The sequence below is a fragment of the Kryptolebias marmoratus genome, linkage group LG8 (genome assembly GCF_001649575.2).
Source record: "Kryptolebias marmoratus isolate JLee-2015 linkage group LG8, ASM164957v2, whole genome shotgun sequence".
NCBI classification, from domain to species: Eukaryota; Metazoa; Chordata; class Actinopteri; order Cyprinodontiformes; family Rivulidae; genus Kryptolebias; species Kryptolebias marmoratus.
In genome coordinates, this window is record NC_051437.1 from 13,129,384 (window position 1) to 13,148,818 (window position 19,435).

The 19,435-nt window shown below is 40.6% G+C and overlaps 3 protein-coding genes across 3 annotated transcripts; 2 read left to right on the forward strand and 1 right to left on the reverse strand.

Annotated features, from left to right (window-relative positions):
* Positions 1 to 5,639: 5,639 nt before the first annotated feature.
* Positions 5,640 to 8,078, forward strand: trh (thyrotropin-releasing hormone). The gene is made up of 3 exons (XM_017409427.3): positions 5,640 to 5,769; positions 6,113 to 6,324; positions 6,768 to 8,078. Exons 2-3 carry the CDS (start codon positions 6,132 to 6,134, stop codon positions 7,385 to 7,387), a joined length of 813 nt encoding a protein of 270 aa, XP_017264916.1. The 5' UTR covers positions 5,640 to 5,769; positions 6,113 to 6,131; the 3' UTR covers positions 7,388 to 8,078.
* Positions 8,079 to 9,698: 1,620 nt separating this feature from the next.
* Positions 9,699 to 17,487, forward strand: LOC108232122 (rabenosyn-5). The gene is made up of 12 exons (XM_017409721.3): positions 9,699 to 9,856; positions 10,568 to 10,837; positions 11,445 to 11,579; positions 11,717 to 11,817; positions 11,931 to 11,976; positions 12,058 to 12,219; positions 12,322 to 12,584; positions 12,721 to 12,791; positions 12,889 to 12,975; positions 13,066 to 13,168; positions 14,045 to 14,149; positions 14,242 to 17,487. Exons 2-12 carry the CDS (start codon positions 10,675 to 10,677, stop codon positions 15,325 to 15,327), a joined length of 2,322 nt encoding a protein of 773 aa, XP_017265210.1. The 5' UTR covers positions 9,699 to 9,856; positions 10,568 to 10,674; the 3' UTR covers positions 15,328 to 17,487.
* mrps25 (mitochondrial ribosomal protein S25) lies at positions 16,752 to 19,139 on the reverse strand. Its single transcript, XM_017409722.3, has 4 exons — positions 18,919 to 19,139; positions 18,547 to 18,653; positions 18,381 to 18,468; positions 16,752 to 18,161 (listed from the first exon to the last, which is right to left on the reverse strand). The coding sequence occupies exons 1-4, from the start codon at positions 19,050 to 19,052 to the stop codon at positions 17,969 to 17,971; spliced, it is 522 nt and encodes a 173-aa protein (XP_017265211.1). The 5' UTR covers positions 19,053 to 19,139; the 3' UTR covers positions 16,752 to 17,968.
* Between the last annotated feature and the right edge of the window lie 296 nt (positions 19,140 to 19,435).

Sequence of the window (19,435 nt, forward strand, 5' to 3'; positions counted from 1 at the left end):
TTACCTTCTATGCTTATTTAGGGAACCATAGAACCATAGCAATACATTACTTAAAATGGAACTCAACACTGTCAATTTACAGATTCAGGTGTGCTGTTGCCGAAGTGTAAATTCAAAGAATTCGAGGTACAATGCCTTTTTGTTGTCAATTAAATTAGTAGTTTTCAGCCTCAACAAATCTCAAATACCTAAAAAGGTCAAACAGATTCTTTTGTGACTGCAAAATAATCCAGCTGCCTCATGAAGTTGTTTTTAAAGTTAGATGAGCAAGATTTTTAATTCTAATATATCCTTCTGACGACTGAGAAAAAAATATTGTCCAATCACAATTTTTTTTAAAAAAAGTTCTTCAATCTTTTTAATCTTGTAATACCCACTCCGTCACATCAAAATGTCCTCTGTAGATAGTAAATAGAGTTAATTCAGTAGTGTGCAGTGGATGGGAGATATTCAGGTTTACAAATGAGGATATAAGAAAATACATCATAATTAAATGTTAATAAAAGATGGAAGTCGCTTGAAGCCAGTTGGATCATATCCATGCCTCATACATTTATGACACTCAGTTCTTCTTCTTTTTCCAAATTTGAATCTCACACGGGAGNGCTACACCTTCCTGAGATGAAAAAGAAACACAAGTTTCATGAGCTAATAAAGAACTCCATGTCTGTGAACTCAGCGTGGTGCTACATCAATGAAAGCAGGTGATGATTCTGCTGTGCAAAAGTGAGAGAAAAGAAATAAAAAGAAGGAAACTAAACAGAAAAAAAAAAAATTCTGTTATTTTCCGAGCTTTTCTGAGCTAATTGCAGAAAGTCGTCCAGATGATAGCCTGTTCAGGAAGTGCTCATTTTGTCTAAGTAAGACAAAGACAAACAAACAAAAACACTTTCTGACTATACAGGCAAGGTGCTAAATTGGTCTGGCTGCAGACCAGATGTGTCAGTCATTTGGTACAATCAGGGGAAAAAAATGTGACAAAATAAATGAACAGCTTAGGAATTATTGTGATTTTCAAACTTGAAAATCACAATAATGAGCTGCAGACTTTAGCACTGGGGCGGCTGTGACTCAGTGGTTAGAGCAGTCCAGCAAGACAGCTGGAGGTTCGATTCCACCAGTATGCCACATGTCGAAGTGTCCCTGGGCAAGACGCTGAACCCCTCACTGCCTGTAACGTGCCCCATCAGTTTACGGATGTGATCTAGAGGACTAATTAAACTCCATAGGATGATTTATTCAGGTTAGCTTTGCAGAGATGTAGCAGAGTGCTGCATGAACGTGCGTGTGGATGGGTAAATGAGGGCACAGATTGTGTTGTAAAGCGCTTTGAGTGGCTTGATTGGCTGGAAAGGCGCTATATAAGTACAGACCATTTACCAGTCCATTTAGCATTAGCCTCGAATCGCCTGCTGTTTTCAGCTCAGGCTGCAATGCATTATGTCTGTTTCCGTCGCTGTAGTGTACAACTTCTGTTCACTACTTTTACTGAACCACGTCATGAGTTTCTAGGACCATATAGTGAATTAAATGTTAGAGTCTAAATTTTGGACAGGACTACAAGCTGACTCACTGCAGTATTATAGGGCACTACTATGTAGTGAACAAGTGGACAATTCAAACAGCCTAAAAAACACGTTTCTACAGCAGCAGTCAGCAAAAACAACTAACCAGTGTTTCCATGGCAACTGTTTTTAGCACCTACTAACCTGTGATACCAAATAATTAATAGAATCGCTAAATTAAAAGTTGAACCACCCTTTGTGTTTATTTTTAAAAGATGGCATTCGTCATTTTTGTTTGTCTGTAGAATCTGACTACTTTCACACTGCTGATTAAGTTTTATGGCTTGAAGAAAGAAAATTACATTTTTCTGAGAGGACACAGCGAATGCGTGCCCAGCTTTGAGCGTCAGACGCTCAATCTGAAGGTTTTTGCCACATAATGGTAAAGTAATGTATATGCTGGCCGCCAGTTTGATCACAGAAACCCAGCCTTAAAGCCAAAAATAGCTGCTATAGGCCTCTAATCTTGCTTGTCGGTAAACGCTTTTGATCAGTCAAAGTTAAACGCAAACTGCAGAGCATACGCACTTCGCAGAAAGTTTCTTCATACATTAAAGAAGTTTCTCATGACTGTGAATATATTTCAACATTGGCAGGAATAAACAGAAAACAGAGGCTAATGATTCTTATCATTTTCTGGCACAGCACAGCGTGTGCACTTAACCTCTCCTCTTCCTCACTGTACGTTGACCAGAATACCGATTGTTGAGATTTCCAAAGCCCCGAAAGATTCTGATCGCGAGCTTTTCTTGTGGACAATGACTGAGAGTTGACAAGGAGAAAAGAGGCTGCTGTTTTAATCACAGCCTCATAGTGACGGAAAGAAAAAAGCCTAATTGCTGCTACACCTGCTGCATTCACTGGGTTCGCTTTAATTGTTCTGCGTCACGTTGCCAGAACAGATCCCGCAGAACCAGGAGACTTTCATCCACCGAAGCACATGCTGGCCTTTCAACATGCAGTCTCTTGAACGATTAATTGGTTCCTTCGAGCATGTTGTTACACGCTCGGTCTAATAGGAGGGAGGTGACCTGTGGTAGGTGTAAAGAGGGCGAAGCCCACACAGATCAGGCATGCTTTAATTGCACCACTGTCACTTCCTGCGAGGAAATGCAGCATAGAAAGAGCTTACTACCAGAAAGAAGTGGGTCTTTCTTGCTCTAAAGGAGTAAATCCTCCTCAGAGCCACATGATAGACTCACTCCCTTCAGTTTTGAAGTTGAATTATTTAACACAACAGAATTATAAAACTTAATTTTTCTCACAGTGATAGATTAATGTGGCTTTTTAATAAAAAATAATCATTCTCACATCGTCTTCAACTATGTTAGCCATGGTTTTGATGTTTTCAACCAAGCAAGTCTGAACCTCCTTGAGATATTGGATGTGACAGCCCTCTGATGGCAGGTAATTACAGAATTACACAGTCGTTTCGATTCACACTCATTTTCAGCCCTGACTGGGTGTGACTATGCAAGAGTTCGTTCAGACAGTGGACTGCATGATTGGCACAGCTTTATGCATGATTTTTTTTGGGGGGGAAAGAGGATTATGAGACCTGAACAGATCCAGAAGTCACATATTCAACCCTGTGAGCATTTTCTGAGCCAGTTCTAAGAATAAAAAATACTTCTTCTCTTATGAAAATTCCAATTATACACAGAAATCCACAGCTGCAAACAAATAAAAGCTTCTTAGAGTCTGAAAGATACTATGAATGTAACCAAGTCCAGCTCGGTACTTAGAACCACCACCCACAGACCCAATTTCTGGCAGCTTCCAGCTGGTTTGCTTCTATCATTTGTCTCTTTGAGTCTTTGGCCCCCTGTAAGGACACATCGGCTCCATATCAGATGAACCCTGTGTGTTTACATCCACATCTATATGATTATGAGTCACATCAAACAGATAATTGCATACTACTTTTTGTACAAAAATAATAAAAATAACAAAAAATAGTAATAATCTGTTTCAAAACTACTGTAAATAACTGGGTTTTTTTTTGTCTTTTTTTAAGTCACTGTTATGTCACACTGTTGGACTTTAAGCTTTTTATGTGGGTGAAATAATTGTATGTTTTACCCTGTATTGTTACTTGTTTTTATGACCTCTTGGCCAGGTCATCCTTGCAAAAGATATCCTGATCTCAATGGGGTTTTATCTGGTTAACATCAATCAATCAATCAATTAATCAATCAAAATGTATTTATAGAGCCCTTTACAACAGCCAAATGGTGCACAAAGGGCTGCACAATACAGAAGTTAAAAACAATCAATAAACCCATACAAAAATACAAAAGTGCCAGGTGGTGGAGCCACTGATTATTGTCAGCCATGCAAATAATAAAAGAAGTTTGAAGGGTACTACTTCTAGGCTTCATGGGCAGATAAATCTGTGAGTCGTTTGCATAAAAAAGAAAAGTGGCAGAAAAGTGGTGCCTAGCTATAACCTATCCAAGTGGCAGCATATAAAGTGAGAAAAGGGGGGAGGCAAAGAATGGAGCCCTGCGGCACACCACAAGAGAGAGGAGCGACAGAGGAAGACAGGTTATCCAGCATTACGGAAAAAGTTCTGTTGGTCAAGCNTGATTATTGTCAGCCATGCAAATAATAAAAGAAGTTTGAAGGGTACTACTTCTAGGCTTCATGGGCAGATAAATCTGTGAGTCGTTTGCATAAAATAAATCTGTACGTCGTCATAAAAGTCTGGGTAAAACTGATGCGAGTGGCAGCATATAAAGAGGGGAAGGGGGGGGGGCAAAGAATGGAGCCCTGCGGCACACCACAAGAGAGAGGAGCGACAGAGGAAGACAGGTTATCCAGCATTACGGAAAAAGTTCTGTTGGTCAAGCAGGAGGTGAACCACATGAGTGCTGAGCCAGATGCACCAACGTAGTGTTTAAGACGAGACAGAGGGACAGCATGGCCCACCGTATCAAAAGCAGCTGTGAGATCCAGCAGCACTAAAGCAACGGGACACTTTGCATCCGTGGACATGGCAATATCATTTTGGACGTTTAACAAAGCTAACTCAGTACTGTGACGAGATCTAAATCCAGGCTGAAACTTTTCATAGATGCCAGGTTTTTCAAAGACAGCCTGCATAACTGCATAAAAAACACTTGTTTCCAAGACTTTAGCTAGAAAAGGCAACTAAGAAATAGGTCTGAAATTTTGGAACAAATGGTGAACCGCTTCGTCATTTATTCAGAACATTAAAATGAACTTTTAAACCAAATCAGATTGTTTGAGCTAAATCAGTTGAAATGTTTTGTGATGATCCAGCTTTTTCACAACTTTTTTAACTTTTAGGAAAATTAGGTTATTTCACCCTTTTTTTGGATGTGTCTGAACATTTTAATGAGTTTAACCATCCTTTAGTTATAAAGATTTGTGAGAACATGTATGCAGCTTTTAGGGCTTCGATGAGGCTACTATAGGAGAAAAAAACAACACCCCTATTTTGCCTGTTAGGGCTGTTTTGTCACTCAGCACCCCCTATGCTCACTTGTTATGTAAAACCTGCAGACCCTGATTCTGATACATTCAGCAGAGCCACATCGACCAGAAAGTGCAGTCTGTGTGCTAAAGAGCCAGATGGATTCAGCTCTCCCTCCTGTGTTTTGTGACTTTAGGACATTGATGAAAAATAGGTTTAGTCTTCACCACGCTGCAGCCTTTGGACCTTTTCCCTTTGAGGTAAACAGCTATAAAAACACAAAACCCCTGAAGAATGGAGACACATTTTAAAACTGACAAATCAATCAAACAATAGATTCCATAAAACAGTAGGTAACATCTTAAATAAATGAACAGAAACAGGATGAAATATGCTGATCGATTTTTTTATTATTAATATGATGGAATTTTTATTAAGGGATTATCCGAAGTGGCGTCCGTCTCAGTTTGTTTTTCCAGTGGACAAATAAGGAAGCAGGCCTTGTAGGGCGATCATTCACCAAGCTCAGTTGCGCACGACTTGGTGACATCAATGGGGGACGAGGGATCCTGAAAAATGACTCCGGGGTTCGGGATGACGACAGTGACTGCGAAGTATATAAAAGCAGAGCCGAGAAATTGTCAGCTCATACCTCCAGACTTGGCCTAAAGGGTCACCAAGCGCTGCGGAGGAGCTGAGAGCAACCACCACCACTGCCGGCGGTGCCAGGGGCTGGAGAACCAGGAGAAACTGGAAACTTCTCAGGTGAGTCCGGAACATTGCCGAATCAGACTTATTGGGCATCATTTGGTAACTTTGGGAACTCTGAAGCAGCTTTACTCTAAAAGTAGTTTTAAAATGTTGCTTTTGCCATTTTATTTTTGGCATATTCATTGCCTTTTAAGATTTTACAAGTACTACAAGACAGCTTCCTTATTATGGGTTAAAGAGCAGGTTCGTATTTGGACTAAACCAATTATATTATAATAATTTTAAAAAGAATTTCTACCAAAATATTTAATGAAACATCCATACTGAGGCGCAACTGAGATACAGTTTTCCCGCACATTCTACCTTTCTGTGCACTGATTCTCTGTTAATTCACCAGACAAACAAACTCTTTCACCATGAAGTCGTCGTGCCTGCTCATCTTGGCTTCTCTCGCGCTTTGCAACTTGACTGTGTCGGACGGACAGAGCATCTCTGCTGAGGATGAGACGGACCGAGGCACCACCATAGACGACATCATCCTCCAGAGAGCAGAAAGCCTCCTGTTACGATCCATCCTCAAAAAGCTGCAGGATGAAAACGGCCAAAACTGTGCGTAAAAAGTCGGATTTTTTTCTCATCCATTTTGAGGAAAGCCGGAATATTTTTACGCATTCAAAGCTTATTGGTCACGTAAACTGTTAAAATAGATAATTTGAGAAGTTTTAAACTTATTTCTTGTTGCAATGATATTGATGTCTGGGGTGTTTTTTTGGGATGATTTTGATTTGACAGTTGTTCGCAGTTTTGCGCATCATCAATAATGATGATTTTCAGTAAGATGAGTATAAATACTTAAAAATAATTACAATTAAATTATATTTTAGGTCTATATATTTGACAAAAGAGCAAAAAAAATATTTTCCAATATAATAGTTTAAAGAGCTTTTATGCGTAATTTACGCACGCAGCAGGAGAGCGGTGAAAGCTATTGTTGCAGCAGAGACATGCCCAGGCGGTGGAATATTAAAGATGTCTTTAACTGTTGTTTCCAGACGGGATTTTCTCTCAGCCTGAATGGCTGACAAAACGACAGCACCCCGGTAAGAGGCTCAGCGAGGACCTGGAGAAGCGGCAGCATCCGGGCAGGAGAGAGGAAGAGGATGATGAGTCGTTCTTGGACGTGCAGAGAAGGCAGCACCCGGGCAAGCGCGAAGACGAGATGGATTCGTTCCTCGCTGGTCTCCAGAAGAGACAGCATCCGGGAAAGCGCGCCGCGGCGGGACGCCTCTCCGACAGCCCCCTCAGTCTGCTCAGTGAACTTTCCAAACGGCAACACCCTGGCAAGCGGTACCTGGTGCTGCACAGCAAACGCCAGCATCCAGGTAAGCGTTACCTCGAGGATGAGGAGGGTGACAGTGACTGGAACGCGGACGAAGACGAAGACCTCTCTGAGTTGGAGAAGCGTCAGCACCCCGGGAAACGATTTTGGGATAACCCCAGTCCGGAATTAAGCACCAGCAGCCCGTGTGATGTTTTGGACCCTGACAGCTGCAGTAAGACCAGTCTGCTGCTCGACCTTCTAGACAACATCAACAAGAATCACGCCGAGGAGAAGCGGCAGCACCCGGGGAAAAGATTTGCACCGGAGGAAGATATAGAGGACGGAGAGTGAACGCAAAGTCTGGTCTAATTTACTGCAAACCAACAAAAAATGTATAAATGAATGAATAAAATATGAGAAATTTAAGTTGGCACACAGTTTCCACATATAGCTTTTATCTGACATTTTCTTTGGAGCGCTTGTGCGTAATTGTTTCTCCAAACTTGGAACTTTGCTGTACATACGGTTTACCAAGAGTCGGTACCACATGTTCATCTATAATTCTTTTTTTTTTTTTTTTTAACTATTTTACGATTTATTCTGTTCATTAGAATATTTATGCTTACACCAAATCATAGGATTATTTCAATAATGGCTTCAGCGATGTTGCCTCTGTGAGGCAACTCACTTGTGTCAGTGTGTAGGACATGATGGGAAGGAGATACTTAAAATGGCCACGCTTGAAGCAAAGAAATCGTATCATTGGTTGATTTGTGTTTTATTTTCTACTTATGTAAAATATAAAGAAGTCTACAGCAAATTAAGTGTGTCATTGATTTTTTTAATAACTCCATGGATTCCTTGAGTATAAATTAAAAACAAATCCAACAACTTCTCTCGTTTGTGCAGGATGCAGCAAATGACTTAAAGTACCTTCTATCATGCTGACTCTTTCCCAGCTCTAATAAGCATGTGGTCTGACAAAGTAGTAAGCATATTTCTGATCAGAGCAGACAGATGTTGATCCACAGACAAAGATCTTCTGAGCCATTTAACTGGGGCTCATTCCAACAGAGCCTCATGTGCAGCTGTCTACAGGCTTTTTGATCTATATTACCATCATACTCGCAGATAACTCAAGTTTGGAGATCTGTGAACACAGAAAATAAAGCAGGTTATATAAACAATAAACCAAACACTTTCAGGTGCACAAACATGTGAAATGTTCAAAACACAGGAAAAGCGGCAGAATGGTAAATGGACTGTACTTATATAGCGCCTTTCTAGCCAATCAGGCCACTTAAAGCACTTTACAACACAATCTGTGCCCTCATTTACCCATCCACACACATCCATACAGCCTTCTACTACATCTCTACACAGCTAATCTGAATAAATCATCCTATAGAGTCTAATCAGTGCTTTAAACTCCACTCATACAGCGACGGAGCACATCGGAGGCAGTGAGGGGTTCAGTGTTTTGCCCAGGGACACTTCAAACTGTGACTGCTGAGCCACAGCCGCAAAAAATGTTTGCGATATGAGGGTTTATCCTAGTTTTTTTTCCATACTCTGTTCCTAAAACTCAGTGTAAAACACACACACCTCCACAAACTGTTAAATGACACAATGGAGGTCATTTAGGTTCCAACATTATTTACACACAAGCCTTTAACGTGGTACAAACCACTCATCACAGAGGGCCTCAGTGGTGTTGGTCTTAGTGTGGACATTATTCCTAAGTGATTCATTTCAAATCTTTAAAGCTGCTCGATCTCAAAGAATGTCATGTCAAGAAAAAATAGTATAAAACACTCTTACATCAATACACTTTTGCCTGTTTGTTATTTGTGACTTATCTTTTTTATTAGACAACAGATTTAGGTAGAACGCAACTCTTAAATCCCTGACAGGGGATTGTTAAGATCTCAGCTACACTCTGCTGAGTTAAAAACTGCCCAATTTGTAAACTAGCTGGATAGTTTTAACTCAGCAGGCTTTGGTTATCAGTTTGACCCAACATACTGGGTTAAGTTTTGTTCTCTAAAATTAGGTTAAAATAACTAATTTGTTGAAACAGAGCTACCAAGTTAAGTTAAAAAGAATAACTTCAAATCTGGACATGTTTTTTGCTTTGTTGGCATTTTCTGTAACTTTAGGAAGTGGTTGTTACACATCTGCACAAAGTGATTCACTGCTGGTCTGTGATGAATCTGTCCATCTTGTTGCTCACATATGAAAACAGTGTCATTTGTAACTCTAAAACGTATTTCCCTTCAAAATTGGTACCAAAATGGTCCCATCCAGTGTATTTTTTAACTAAAATATAACTTGTTTAGTGCTGGTAACAGTGTCTGAACACTTTAAACTAAAACTGTGACCCTAAAATGTGTGCATAGTATAGAGAATGAGACATTTTAAACCTAATATTATAAAAAGAACACTTATTCAAATCTATAACAAGCCTCCCGTCGACATTTGGTCAGTAATTTATTTATTTTTTTTTATTTTTATTTTTTTTACAAATATCATGATATGGGATTTTATACTTTGATTTAACAGTTTTTGTCAAAATAATTCAAATTTTACGATAAAACATTTTCAGACTTTAATGTTAAAATCATGTTCGCGTTTGTTTCCTCTCATTTGTCCCTTTTCTGACCCCGTACCGACGGAGAGCTGATCACATGACCAGGTGGGGTTGCTCCTTGCTCTGCTGCTTCAGTTATCGAGCTGTCAAATAAAAAATAAAAAATTGCGAAGAGCACAGTTATTGTCAGACACATTTAAGGCCTACAAACGATCGTTTTCAAGCAGTGGGTGAGTGTATTTTGTGTGTAGTTTTAAAATATTTATTATCGTCTTTGAATTGGGCGGTTGGAGGTACAGAGAAGCTAAAGGTTAGCATCTTCCCGCTAGCCTTACCCAGTTTCTTTGCAGCGCAGCGGCGTGTAAAGTTGGACACAACATTAAACAGAAAGAGACGAATTAAATTTTTAGATAGCTCAGTTTGTACCAAGACAGCACACATTATATGTGGACACACAGCCACAGATGTCAGAATCAAAGTTGACATTAGCTGGTTGTATGTGACACCTGCTTGAAATGAATCGCCTTATGCAGGAGATAAGAGTAACACTAATCTTTTTAAATCTTTGTAAGATATTTGATATGTAACTGGAACAAACTGTCTTTTCCGCCTTGTCTTCAGCTCAAACACTGTGAGCAATAATTACGTTAGAAGAGGTATTATAAATATGGTATTTTAGCCTGCTCAGCGTTTGTAACCTGATGTTGCAATGACTCTGTTTATTGCACTGGCACTCTTGTAACCCATCAAAGTCACACTGACTTTATCATTGCTGTGAATTGTGCAGCTTTCGAACAGGGTTTAGATTCAAATACCAGCCAGAACTTAATCTTTGTTGGGCTTCTGGACGAGTTGATATCTGTTTTTATAAATTTAGGCATGTGTTTTCTGCAGTGACTGGATTTTCTCAAGTGATCTTTTTGTTTGTTTGTTTGTTTCAGCTGTTATGGAGGAAATAAGAGGTTCTTTGCAGGCCCTGTAACATGTTTGTCCAAGCAGGATCATGCCACCTTGCACCTCCTAAACGACCGAGCCTCCTGCTGTCAACATGGCCGCTGGTTACCCCACCCCGTTTGAGGGCGCAGGTGAAGTGAAGGAGGGCTTTCTTTGCCCGCTGTGCCTGAAGGACCTGCAGTCGTTCTACCAGCTCCAAGGACACTACGAGGAGGAGCACTCAGGAGACAATCGGCAAATTCGAGGACAGCTCAAAAGTACGTAGGGCTGCACAGCGTCAGAAAAAAATCATGATCTTATTTATCACTGAACGATTTTTGTAACATGAACAATACAGAGACTTGTCAGTGTTGTTTTGGGTCAAATGGTCTTCAGGTCTGGCCTTGTCCTCACAAAGTACCTGTTTTATGTCCACAGCTTTGTTTCTGTGGTCAAAAATCGCTTTTATTTCCTTGTCTTTGCTAAACAAACTCAGTTTCCCATACTTTGTTTCGTTAAGGTTTTGTGCATTCAAGGTTCAGTTCTGTTATCAAACAGATGCCTGTTTTTTCTTATAAAAAAGTATAATGCACACAGTGATGTTACTGCAAAGTTAGAACAAAATAAGCTTTTAGGAAAATGAGATGACTATTAAACATGTTTGAAAATTCATGAGAAGGTCGAGGTTTGTGATTTGTCATGGATCCATTCAGAGGTTAGCTTAGTTTTTAGGCTTCAGATTGATTATGAACATGAAAATTAGTCCATGTTTTTGTGACAAAAATGTGTAATTACAGGATACACATTCTCTGACGTGCTTATCAGATTGTCTGAGTGATTTCCTATATTAGTAGTTTGTTTTTATGTGTGTATTTGTCTTTTTAGGTTTGGTTCAGAAGGCAAAGAAAGCCAAAGATAAACTGTTGAAGAGGGACGGAGACGACAGACTGGACTCTGGCAGTTATGAGTCTTTCTACTATGGTGGAGTGGACCCATACATGTGGGAACCTCAGGAACTGGGTAGGACGAGACTAATTTGTATATCAGTTTTAGTTTTAAAGATAACAACATAAACTTGTGTGATTACAGCTTAAATGTAGGAAGAAATTAAAAGTTTTTCTTTTACATTGAACAAGTCTTTTTCCTTTTTTTTAAAGGAGCAACTAAAAGTCACCTGGACTCCTTTAAGAAACACAGAGCGGCCCGGATTGACCATTATGTCATCGAGGTCAACAAGCTCATCATCAGACTGGAAAAGGTGGGTTTGTAAAGCACTTTATTCAAGCTATAATGTTCCTCGTGCCGTTTCTGAAATTAAAATTAAACACACCTGACAGTGGCAGCTTTTTACCATGAAACTTTATGTTGCAGTTGACGGCGTTTGACAGAACCAACTCAGATTCTGCTAAAATCAGAGGTTTGTATTTTCCGTTATTGTTCTTTTTGTAAACTTAAATGAGGAAATATTAAAAGGAGTGATTTACATCCTCATCTGTAGCCATTGAGAAGTCTGTAGTGTCCTGGGTGAATGACTCGGACGTCCCGTTCTGTCCTGATTGTGGGAACAAGTTCAACATCCGAAACAGGCGGCACCACTGTCGCCTCTGTGGATCTATCATGTGTAGGAGGTGCATGGAGTTTGTCCCGCTTCCTTTGGCCCGTACGTATCAGCAGTACCTTGGGAAAAACAGTTTGTTTATTAAAAATCAGTAGACAAGTTTTGTGCGTCAGTGTTGTGATTTTCCTTGTTTCTTTTAAACAGAGAAGCTCATTAATGGGACCCGAGAGGCCCTGTGTGTTCCCGGAAGTCCCGGTCAGTCCCACTCTCAGCCAACAGGAGGCGGTAGCAGCGGGATGGGCTCGAGGAGAGGCAGCATCAGCAGCCTGAGCAGCGTTGCCTCCATATTGGAAGAAAAAGATGACGAGAAGATCCGCTGCTGTCACCACTGTATGGACACGCTGCTGAAGAGACAGCAGAAGTTAGAAGAGAAGGATCACGTTCCTGACATAGTGAAACTTTATGAGGTTGGTTTAACAATCACGCAACTTCTCTCACAATAGCAGTTCAGCAACTCTCCGTTGTTTTAGTTTACAAAGTTGTATCCTTCCTGTCATTCCACATTTCCTGTTTGGGGTTTCCTGTTCCCGGTCTTCCTGTCAGAGGCTGAGGATGTGCATGGAGAAGGTGGAAGAAAAGGCTCCACAGTATATTCGAATGGCTGAGTCTCTCAAGTAAGCAACTTCAAAAAGTACTGACGTAACGATTTAGAATCAGACTGCAGTTTTAGTTTTAGTCTGAGAGATGATGTTTCACTGCTTTATTTCAAAGTGCCGGAGAAACCACTTATAATCTGGACACAGCAGGTGGACTGAGGCTGGAGGTCCAGAAATACTACGAACTAATCGATGCTCTAAGGTACACGATAGTCATGACTAACGCTTTAAAAATGAAACAAAAGACTTTATATTCTATTATTCACTTGAGTTATTTTTTTTTTTATCTTAGTAAGAAGATTTTAACCCTGGGAGTTAAAAATGAGCCACCTCCACACCCAAAAGCACTCCAGCTACAGAGGATGATACGCTACACAGCAACACTGTTTGTCCAGGTGAGCCCAAGTTAAAAAAAAAACACTCACCATACAATAAAAAAATAAAATAAAAATCTGGGACTCACAACAGTCCTTAAAGAATAATTATTTTTCTTGTTATACATTCTTCTTATTGTTTCACATTGTTCACTGTTCCTTTTAATGCACATGCACAGTGTTTTTCAAGCTTTTTGTAACATCAATTAGCCGTAACATTATGACCACTGGCATGGAAATTAAAATGGCTCAACTTGTTACATCACAACGTTCTGCTGGGATTGCATTCCCGTTCACATGGATCTTACTTTGACACTTGTTCCCTATCCACACAGATTAGATTATCAGTCAGTTATCAGCGCCAACCTATCCACCCACCTTAAGCAGCACAACAGTAGGCTCTCAGAAATTGCCTAAGAGTGGTTTAAAGCAGTAGATCTTAAAGATGAGGTTGGGACCCGACTGTGGGTCACAAAACGGTTAAAGTTGAGGGTTCTTCAGGTGATCTCAGAAACAAAGCAAAGTTAAAAAATTAAAAAGTCGCAAGTTTTTGCCATTGTTATTTTAAGGGTCAGAGGCTAGAAGGTTTGGGAACCACTGGTTTAAAGGGCATATCAAAGCCTCTGAGGTATTCACCAGGAAACTCAGGCATTTATTGCCAACATCCTGGTTTCAAACAATTCAAGACTCCTGGAGGTGTTTTTGCCTTTGACTTAACTGGTCAAAGTTGTTTGGGTGGCAAAATGATACCTGATCAATGTTTGAGGGAGTGGTCGTAATGTTATGGTGTGTTTGTAAATATCCCTTGTGGAGATTTTTCTTTTAAACATGATGAAAAAAGAACATTAGCTCACCTTTAGAGAACTAAATCCCTTCTTTGTGTCCTCGTGGGTTCAGGAGAAGCTGCTGGGGCTGATGTCTTTACCCACTAAAGAGAAATACGAAGAGCTGAAAGGAAAGAGGAAACAGGAGCAAGAGAGGAGACTCCAACAAGAGAGACTGGTGAGAATATTTAACAGCACCTTTTTTTTTGTTTGTTCTCTGGACAAACAAATTTCTAAATGTTGGCGCTTCAAACATTTCCTGCCCATCAGGCGTCCCAGGAGTCTTTAAGGAGGAGGCAGGAGTTTGAGAAGAACCGTCCACCAGCCAACGGGGAGCTGCCCCAGGCCCCTCGAGAGCCACGCATGACCAAAGCTGGCGGCTGGTTACCCTCTTCAGGCTCCGTTCACATACACAACGAGCTGGAGGACCCCCTCCTGCAGCAGATCGAAAACATCCAGTCGTTCCTCCGTCAGGCTCGCGACGCCCAAAGAACAGACGAGGTCGCCATGTTGGAGGAGAACTTGCGTCAGCTGCAGGAAGAATACGACCAGCAGCAGACTAGCCTAGCCATCGAGCTCTCCAAGCAGCAGGCTAAGGAGGAAAGCTTACAGCAAGGGGAGCTTCAGCGTCTGGAGGCCCGGGAAAGGGAGCAGAGATGGGGCTCTGCCCAGCTGTCATTCACCTGTGAGCCATCTGTGGACCTCAGCCCAACGGGGGGCTGTGAGGTAGAGGAGAACACAGCAGCTGAGGTCCTGATTCGAAAAGCTGATGGGAGTCCATCAGCCGTAAGGGCACTCCCTATTCTCACATCCCTGGAGGAGTCTCCTCCTAGACTAAGAAGCTTAGGAGGGCATGTAACCCCGCCTAGCAGTGAAGGCCAGAGCAACACCTCCCTTAACCCATTTGAAGAGGACTCCACCCCCATTGAGGAGGATCCGTCCAATCCCTTCTTTGAGGACATCAAGAACGAGCACAAGGAAGTGACCAACGGGAAGAAAGAGTACAACCCCTTTGACGAAGAAGATGCAGACGGAGACAAGGACCAACAGGCTGACACCGTAGCTGCTGGGAACCCCTTTGAGGAGGACGACACTAGTGCAGGTAACCCCTTCATGGAGGCCTCTGGGAATTCTCCAGAGGCCTCGACCAACCCTTTTGACATGGACGACGACGACGAGGTTTTGCCCGACGTGGACATCATCGAGGAGGAACTGCTGCTGCAGCAGATCGACAACATTAGGGCTTACATCTTTGACGCAAAGCTCAGCAGGCGTCTGGACGAGGTCGAGCTCCTGTCGGAGAATCTAAGAGAGCTACAGCACACTCTACAGGAACAGAAGAAAAAGAAACACTGACAGGTTTCAGACCCGATCACCTGCTACTTACCAAGTCCTACAAGGCTAGTTCACTTTACACAACTAACAACCTAAGGTTAGTTTAGCTGAGGTCTGCTGCACCCTACGTTTAAGGGGGGAGTTATGTTTTGGGCATATTTGTAAGCTGATCGTGTCTTACTGCAGAATCAAGGAACATTTATGATGGCAAAACCAAAATAATCAATGCTCAGAAGGATGCAAAGAGTTTTTTTCCCCTCCCACGTAGAATAATTTAAACCTTCTGAAACTTCATAGTAGTTCAAACAAACACTATTGTGGATTTCTTTACTGCAACACTTTATTTCCATTGAAGAGAGTCCACATAATATTGAACTATCTTGACTTTTGCTTTCTGCGGGTAAGACACTGACTGCTTGTAAGTATTTCACCCCAATTAAAAAAAACAAAACAATAATCCCTTTAAATAATCTATATATTTGAGCTCTGTAGCCTGGATTTACTTTACTACAGTTCCAAACAGCTTTTTAAACCACTTCTCTTGTATAGGGGTTGCACAGGGCTGGAGTTCACCCCCCTGCACAAATTTGAAGCACTGAGTGAAAACTCGTTTGTACAGGCATGTATATGATGTCAGATGTAATTGGAGCAATGTAAAGAAGAACGAAAGACAGGAGAATGTTATTTTAATGAGTCTGATGAGGGTTTCTTCGGGTCTATTTGTAGTTTTTACAGTGGTCAGAATGCATGATTTGGCTCTGCGACAGAAGCTGTGAACAAAATGTCAGCATGGCTACAAAGTTTCGTCTCTGCTCTGTAGATATTTGCGTTACTGTGTTGGTGCACTTAAATGTGGATGTTTGCAAAGCACTAAGCCAATGTTCTGTTGAGGCCACGAACAAAAATCAGAACAAATTGACTCGTTCATTTCAAGAGAAAGGAGGATTCAGTTTTATCTCCGTTCGGGCAGCATCTTGCTTAAAGGAAATGTGTAACTATAAATGCTTAGATCTTAAAATCTGAAATATTTGATCCACACAACTTCATAGATTTTTAACATAAAATAAAGTTCAATTACACAAGTCATTTTGGTGTATTCTAGTCATGCTAATAATTTTAGGCTTTCTGTTTTTTGTCTTACACAGCTAAGATAAAACACAGTAGCTGAAACAGAAGTGTTCGCTCAATAACAGCTGTTTAAATCTGCTAAAATGTAATAGTTTGATTCTGTACAGCAGAATTTAAATACGGAGTATATTTATGATTACATTATGTGTCAGAGGTTTAAATGGAAGTCTCGATCAAATAATTGTCAAATTGGTTTTTATCGTGCTGGTATGAGATTAAAAACTTCATTTGACAGTTTAACAGAATTTCAAGATTAACAAAAGTGTTTTCCGTTGTTCTGTGTGACCCTGCAGGTTGAGATCTTTTTGTTTACAGCAGTGTACTCGTCTTCCTTTTTAGTCTGAATATACGTCGTTGAAAGACCTTACTCTGGCTCTGTGCTGTCAGTCAGAAACCTGTATGTGATGCATGTTATCTGTTCAACGCGGCGTTCATTTCGACATCTCACTCAGCAAACACTATGTCAGTTCTTTACACACTTCGTGAAGGGACCCTGCACATAACTTTGAGTAAAAACACGTAAAATCCCATTTTTGTACAGAAATTCTCCATTTGTCACGATCAAATAAACTGTTAGGTCAAAGGAACATTTTAGACTTTTTTTTTTTTCTTGTGTGTGTATCAGAGACTATCGAACGCCAGAAAGTATTATCACTCAGTACTAACACTCGGTCCTAACATCAGCCTGTTGTTCTTCGTCAGATTTTTTCATGTTTGTGTTCAAAGGCAGCGTTTTACGTCTGTCTGCTCATCTGTTGAAGATTTTACGCAACATACGAGGCACAAAATGTTTTGGGACTTTGTGAATTAGAGCTTCATACATGTATGTTGGCAGTTGATTTTAGTTTTGGGAGTAACTTGAGTCTGCAAAAAAAATAATTAAAAAAAAGCATTTCAAAATGAGAACATTTAACAAAAATCTAATCACTTTATTAACTTGGGTAAATTTCCATCTTGGCTTCAATTAAAAACTTTTTAGTAAAATATTGTGATATTTCTTGTTCTTTTCACAACTTTCTTCCATCTAAGTTGGACATTATTTTGTGTAAAAAATAAAATAAAAATAAATCCATCGATCAGTCACAGATTGCTTGATTTAATAAATCAAATCCAAATGAACTTTAATCCACTGAGGCAGTGAACTTGGACCTCTGATGGTCCTCTGGGTCCTGTGAGAAGCATGGGGGGCTTTCAGTGGATCATGCCATTCTGCACATGCTCAGTAGGATCTGGGCGGTTCTGTCTTCACCTCTAGGTAGCTTTAATCTTATGGCTGATCAGTGTATCTTATACTAATCAAGATACAGACTTTTATAATAGAGAGAAAAAGAACAATGAACACCTGTGACAAAGCAAACATGGGTTTTAGTTGACTGTTAACAGTATCCAGGAAATCAAAAGTACGTGAGGTTATGTGTTTGTGGATTCCTGCTGCTTTTTGTGAAGTGCCAGTCTGTCCACTCACGTCCAGCTTAAAAACCAATAGCAATAAACAGCCAGAATATTGTCCAATTAGACTCCAAAAGTCCACCGCTCAGTTCTGATCTGACTCGGCCATCCGGGCCCGATATTTGCCGGTCATCTCCTTTGGCAGCGGTATGTTCCCAGGACACGGCACTTGGCCCTCCACCTCACAGATGCACTCCCTCAGACAGTACTTCTTTGGGCCAAAGTTGGCAGGGTTGGAGGCCTGCATCCTGGCCTGAGCCTCTTCTTCTAACACCGCTCTGTGGAAAGAAGCAGGTAAAATAAATACATCCACAGACTGCCTTGATACCTTATTCAGAATCCACATTTCTTAAGCTCTTAAAGTATAAAAAAGGTTCCTCTAGCTTTTTCACAAGGTTATCCATTTATTTAAAATGAAATCTACACACTAAAAAGACCACTAATAGTGAAGTGATAGAAATTGTAGGGATCATAAAGCATCATCCCCACAAACTTACTCCGATTTGCCCAAAATCCTCCTAACATGTTGTGAGATTTGCTTGTGGTCCTTTCCCTCCACATCCACCAACACTTGCTCACCATCATCTGGACAGAGAGGCAGAGGAGGTCAACTTAAATCTCCCAGCATCAGACGACAAACAACATGCCAGGCAGGCTACACACCCAGGTAAAACCTTAGGAAAGGCGACGGCGTCATGTTTTTGAACATCATTATTTGGACCCACGGGTTTTTGTGCTGGATCTGGGGGATATTGAAGAACACAAACTTCCTGCAAAACACAACAGAAGCCAGGTCCAAATGAGAAACAGCATCGTGCATCTTTCCCAACCCAAACTGTGCACGTTAGCTTTGCTTAGCATGTTAGCATTGTTTTGATCAGAAGTTGCGCATTTAAAAATCGAGTGGCTTTAGTAACCAGCAACCTTAAGCACTCAAAAATCTATATATGCTAGTGTGACATGTTAAGCGTTATTCTTAAGTAGTACATGATTTTTCTCGGAGTGTAATATGGGATGTAAAACTGTCTCTCTGACCTTGCTCCTTCGCTGAGCTGTCCGTGTGTGTTGTAATTCACAGTCATAATCTTCACCCTGTTTTTAAAGATGATGTTGCCCTTCTGGAGGTACTCCAGAGTCCTTCTGATCGGAAACTTCCCTTTCATAGGCATTTTTAAGCTGTTTTTTTTTTTTTTTTTACAAATTGTCTCCTATTAACTGTTCATGCGACCGAACTCGCATAAGCACAAGGTAAATGACGCGAAATGATGACGTTACAGGCATCATGGCGACCGTAGACTCATTGTATTTGTAGTTTATTAATGTAAAGTTGATTTACGACCTGTAACATCAGATTTTGATCCGATTAGAATTTTTCAGCCACTGAAAACAATTTAGATAGAATGGGAATATTATCAGCAACATGTAACGTGTTTACTAATTAAACATTATAATGGCAAGAGTTTAAAAATAAATTGGATTTTTTTTTAAATTTCCAAATAGTGCATATTCTGAATTAAAATGAAACACAAATTAAAATCCCACAATTAAACAA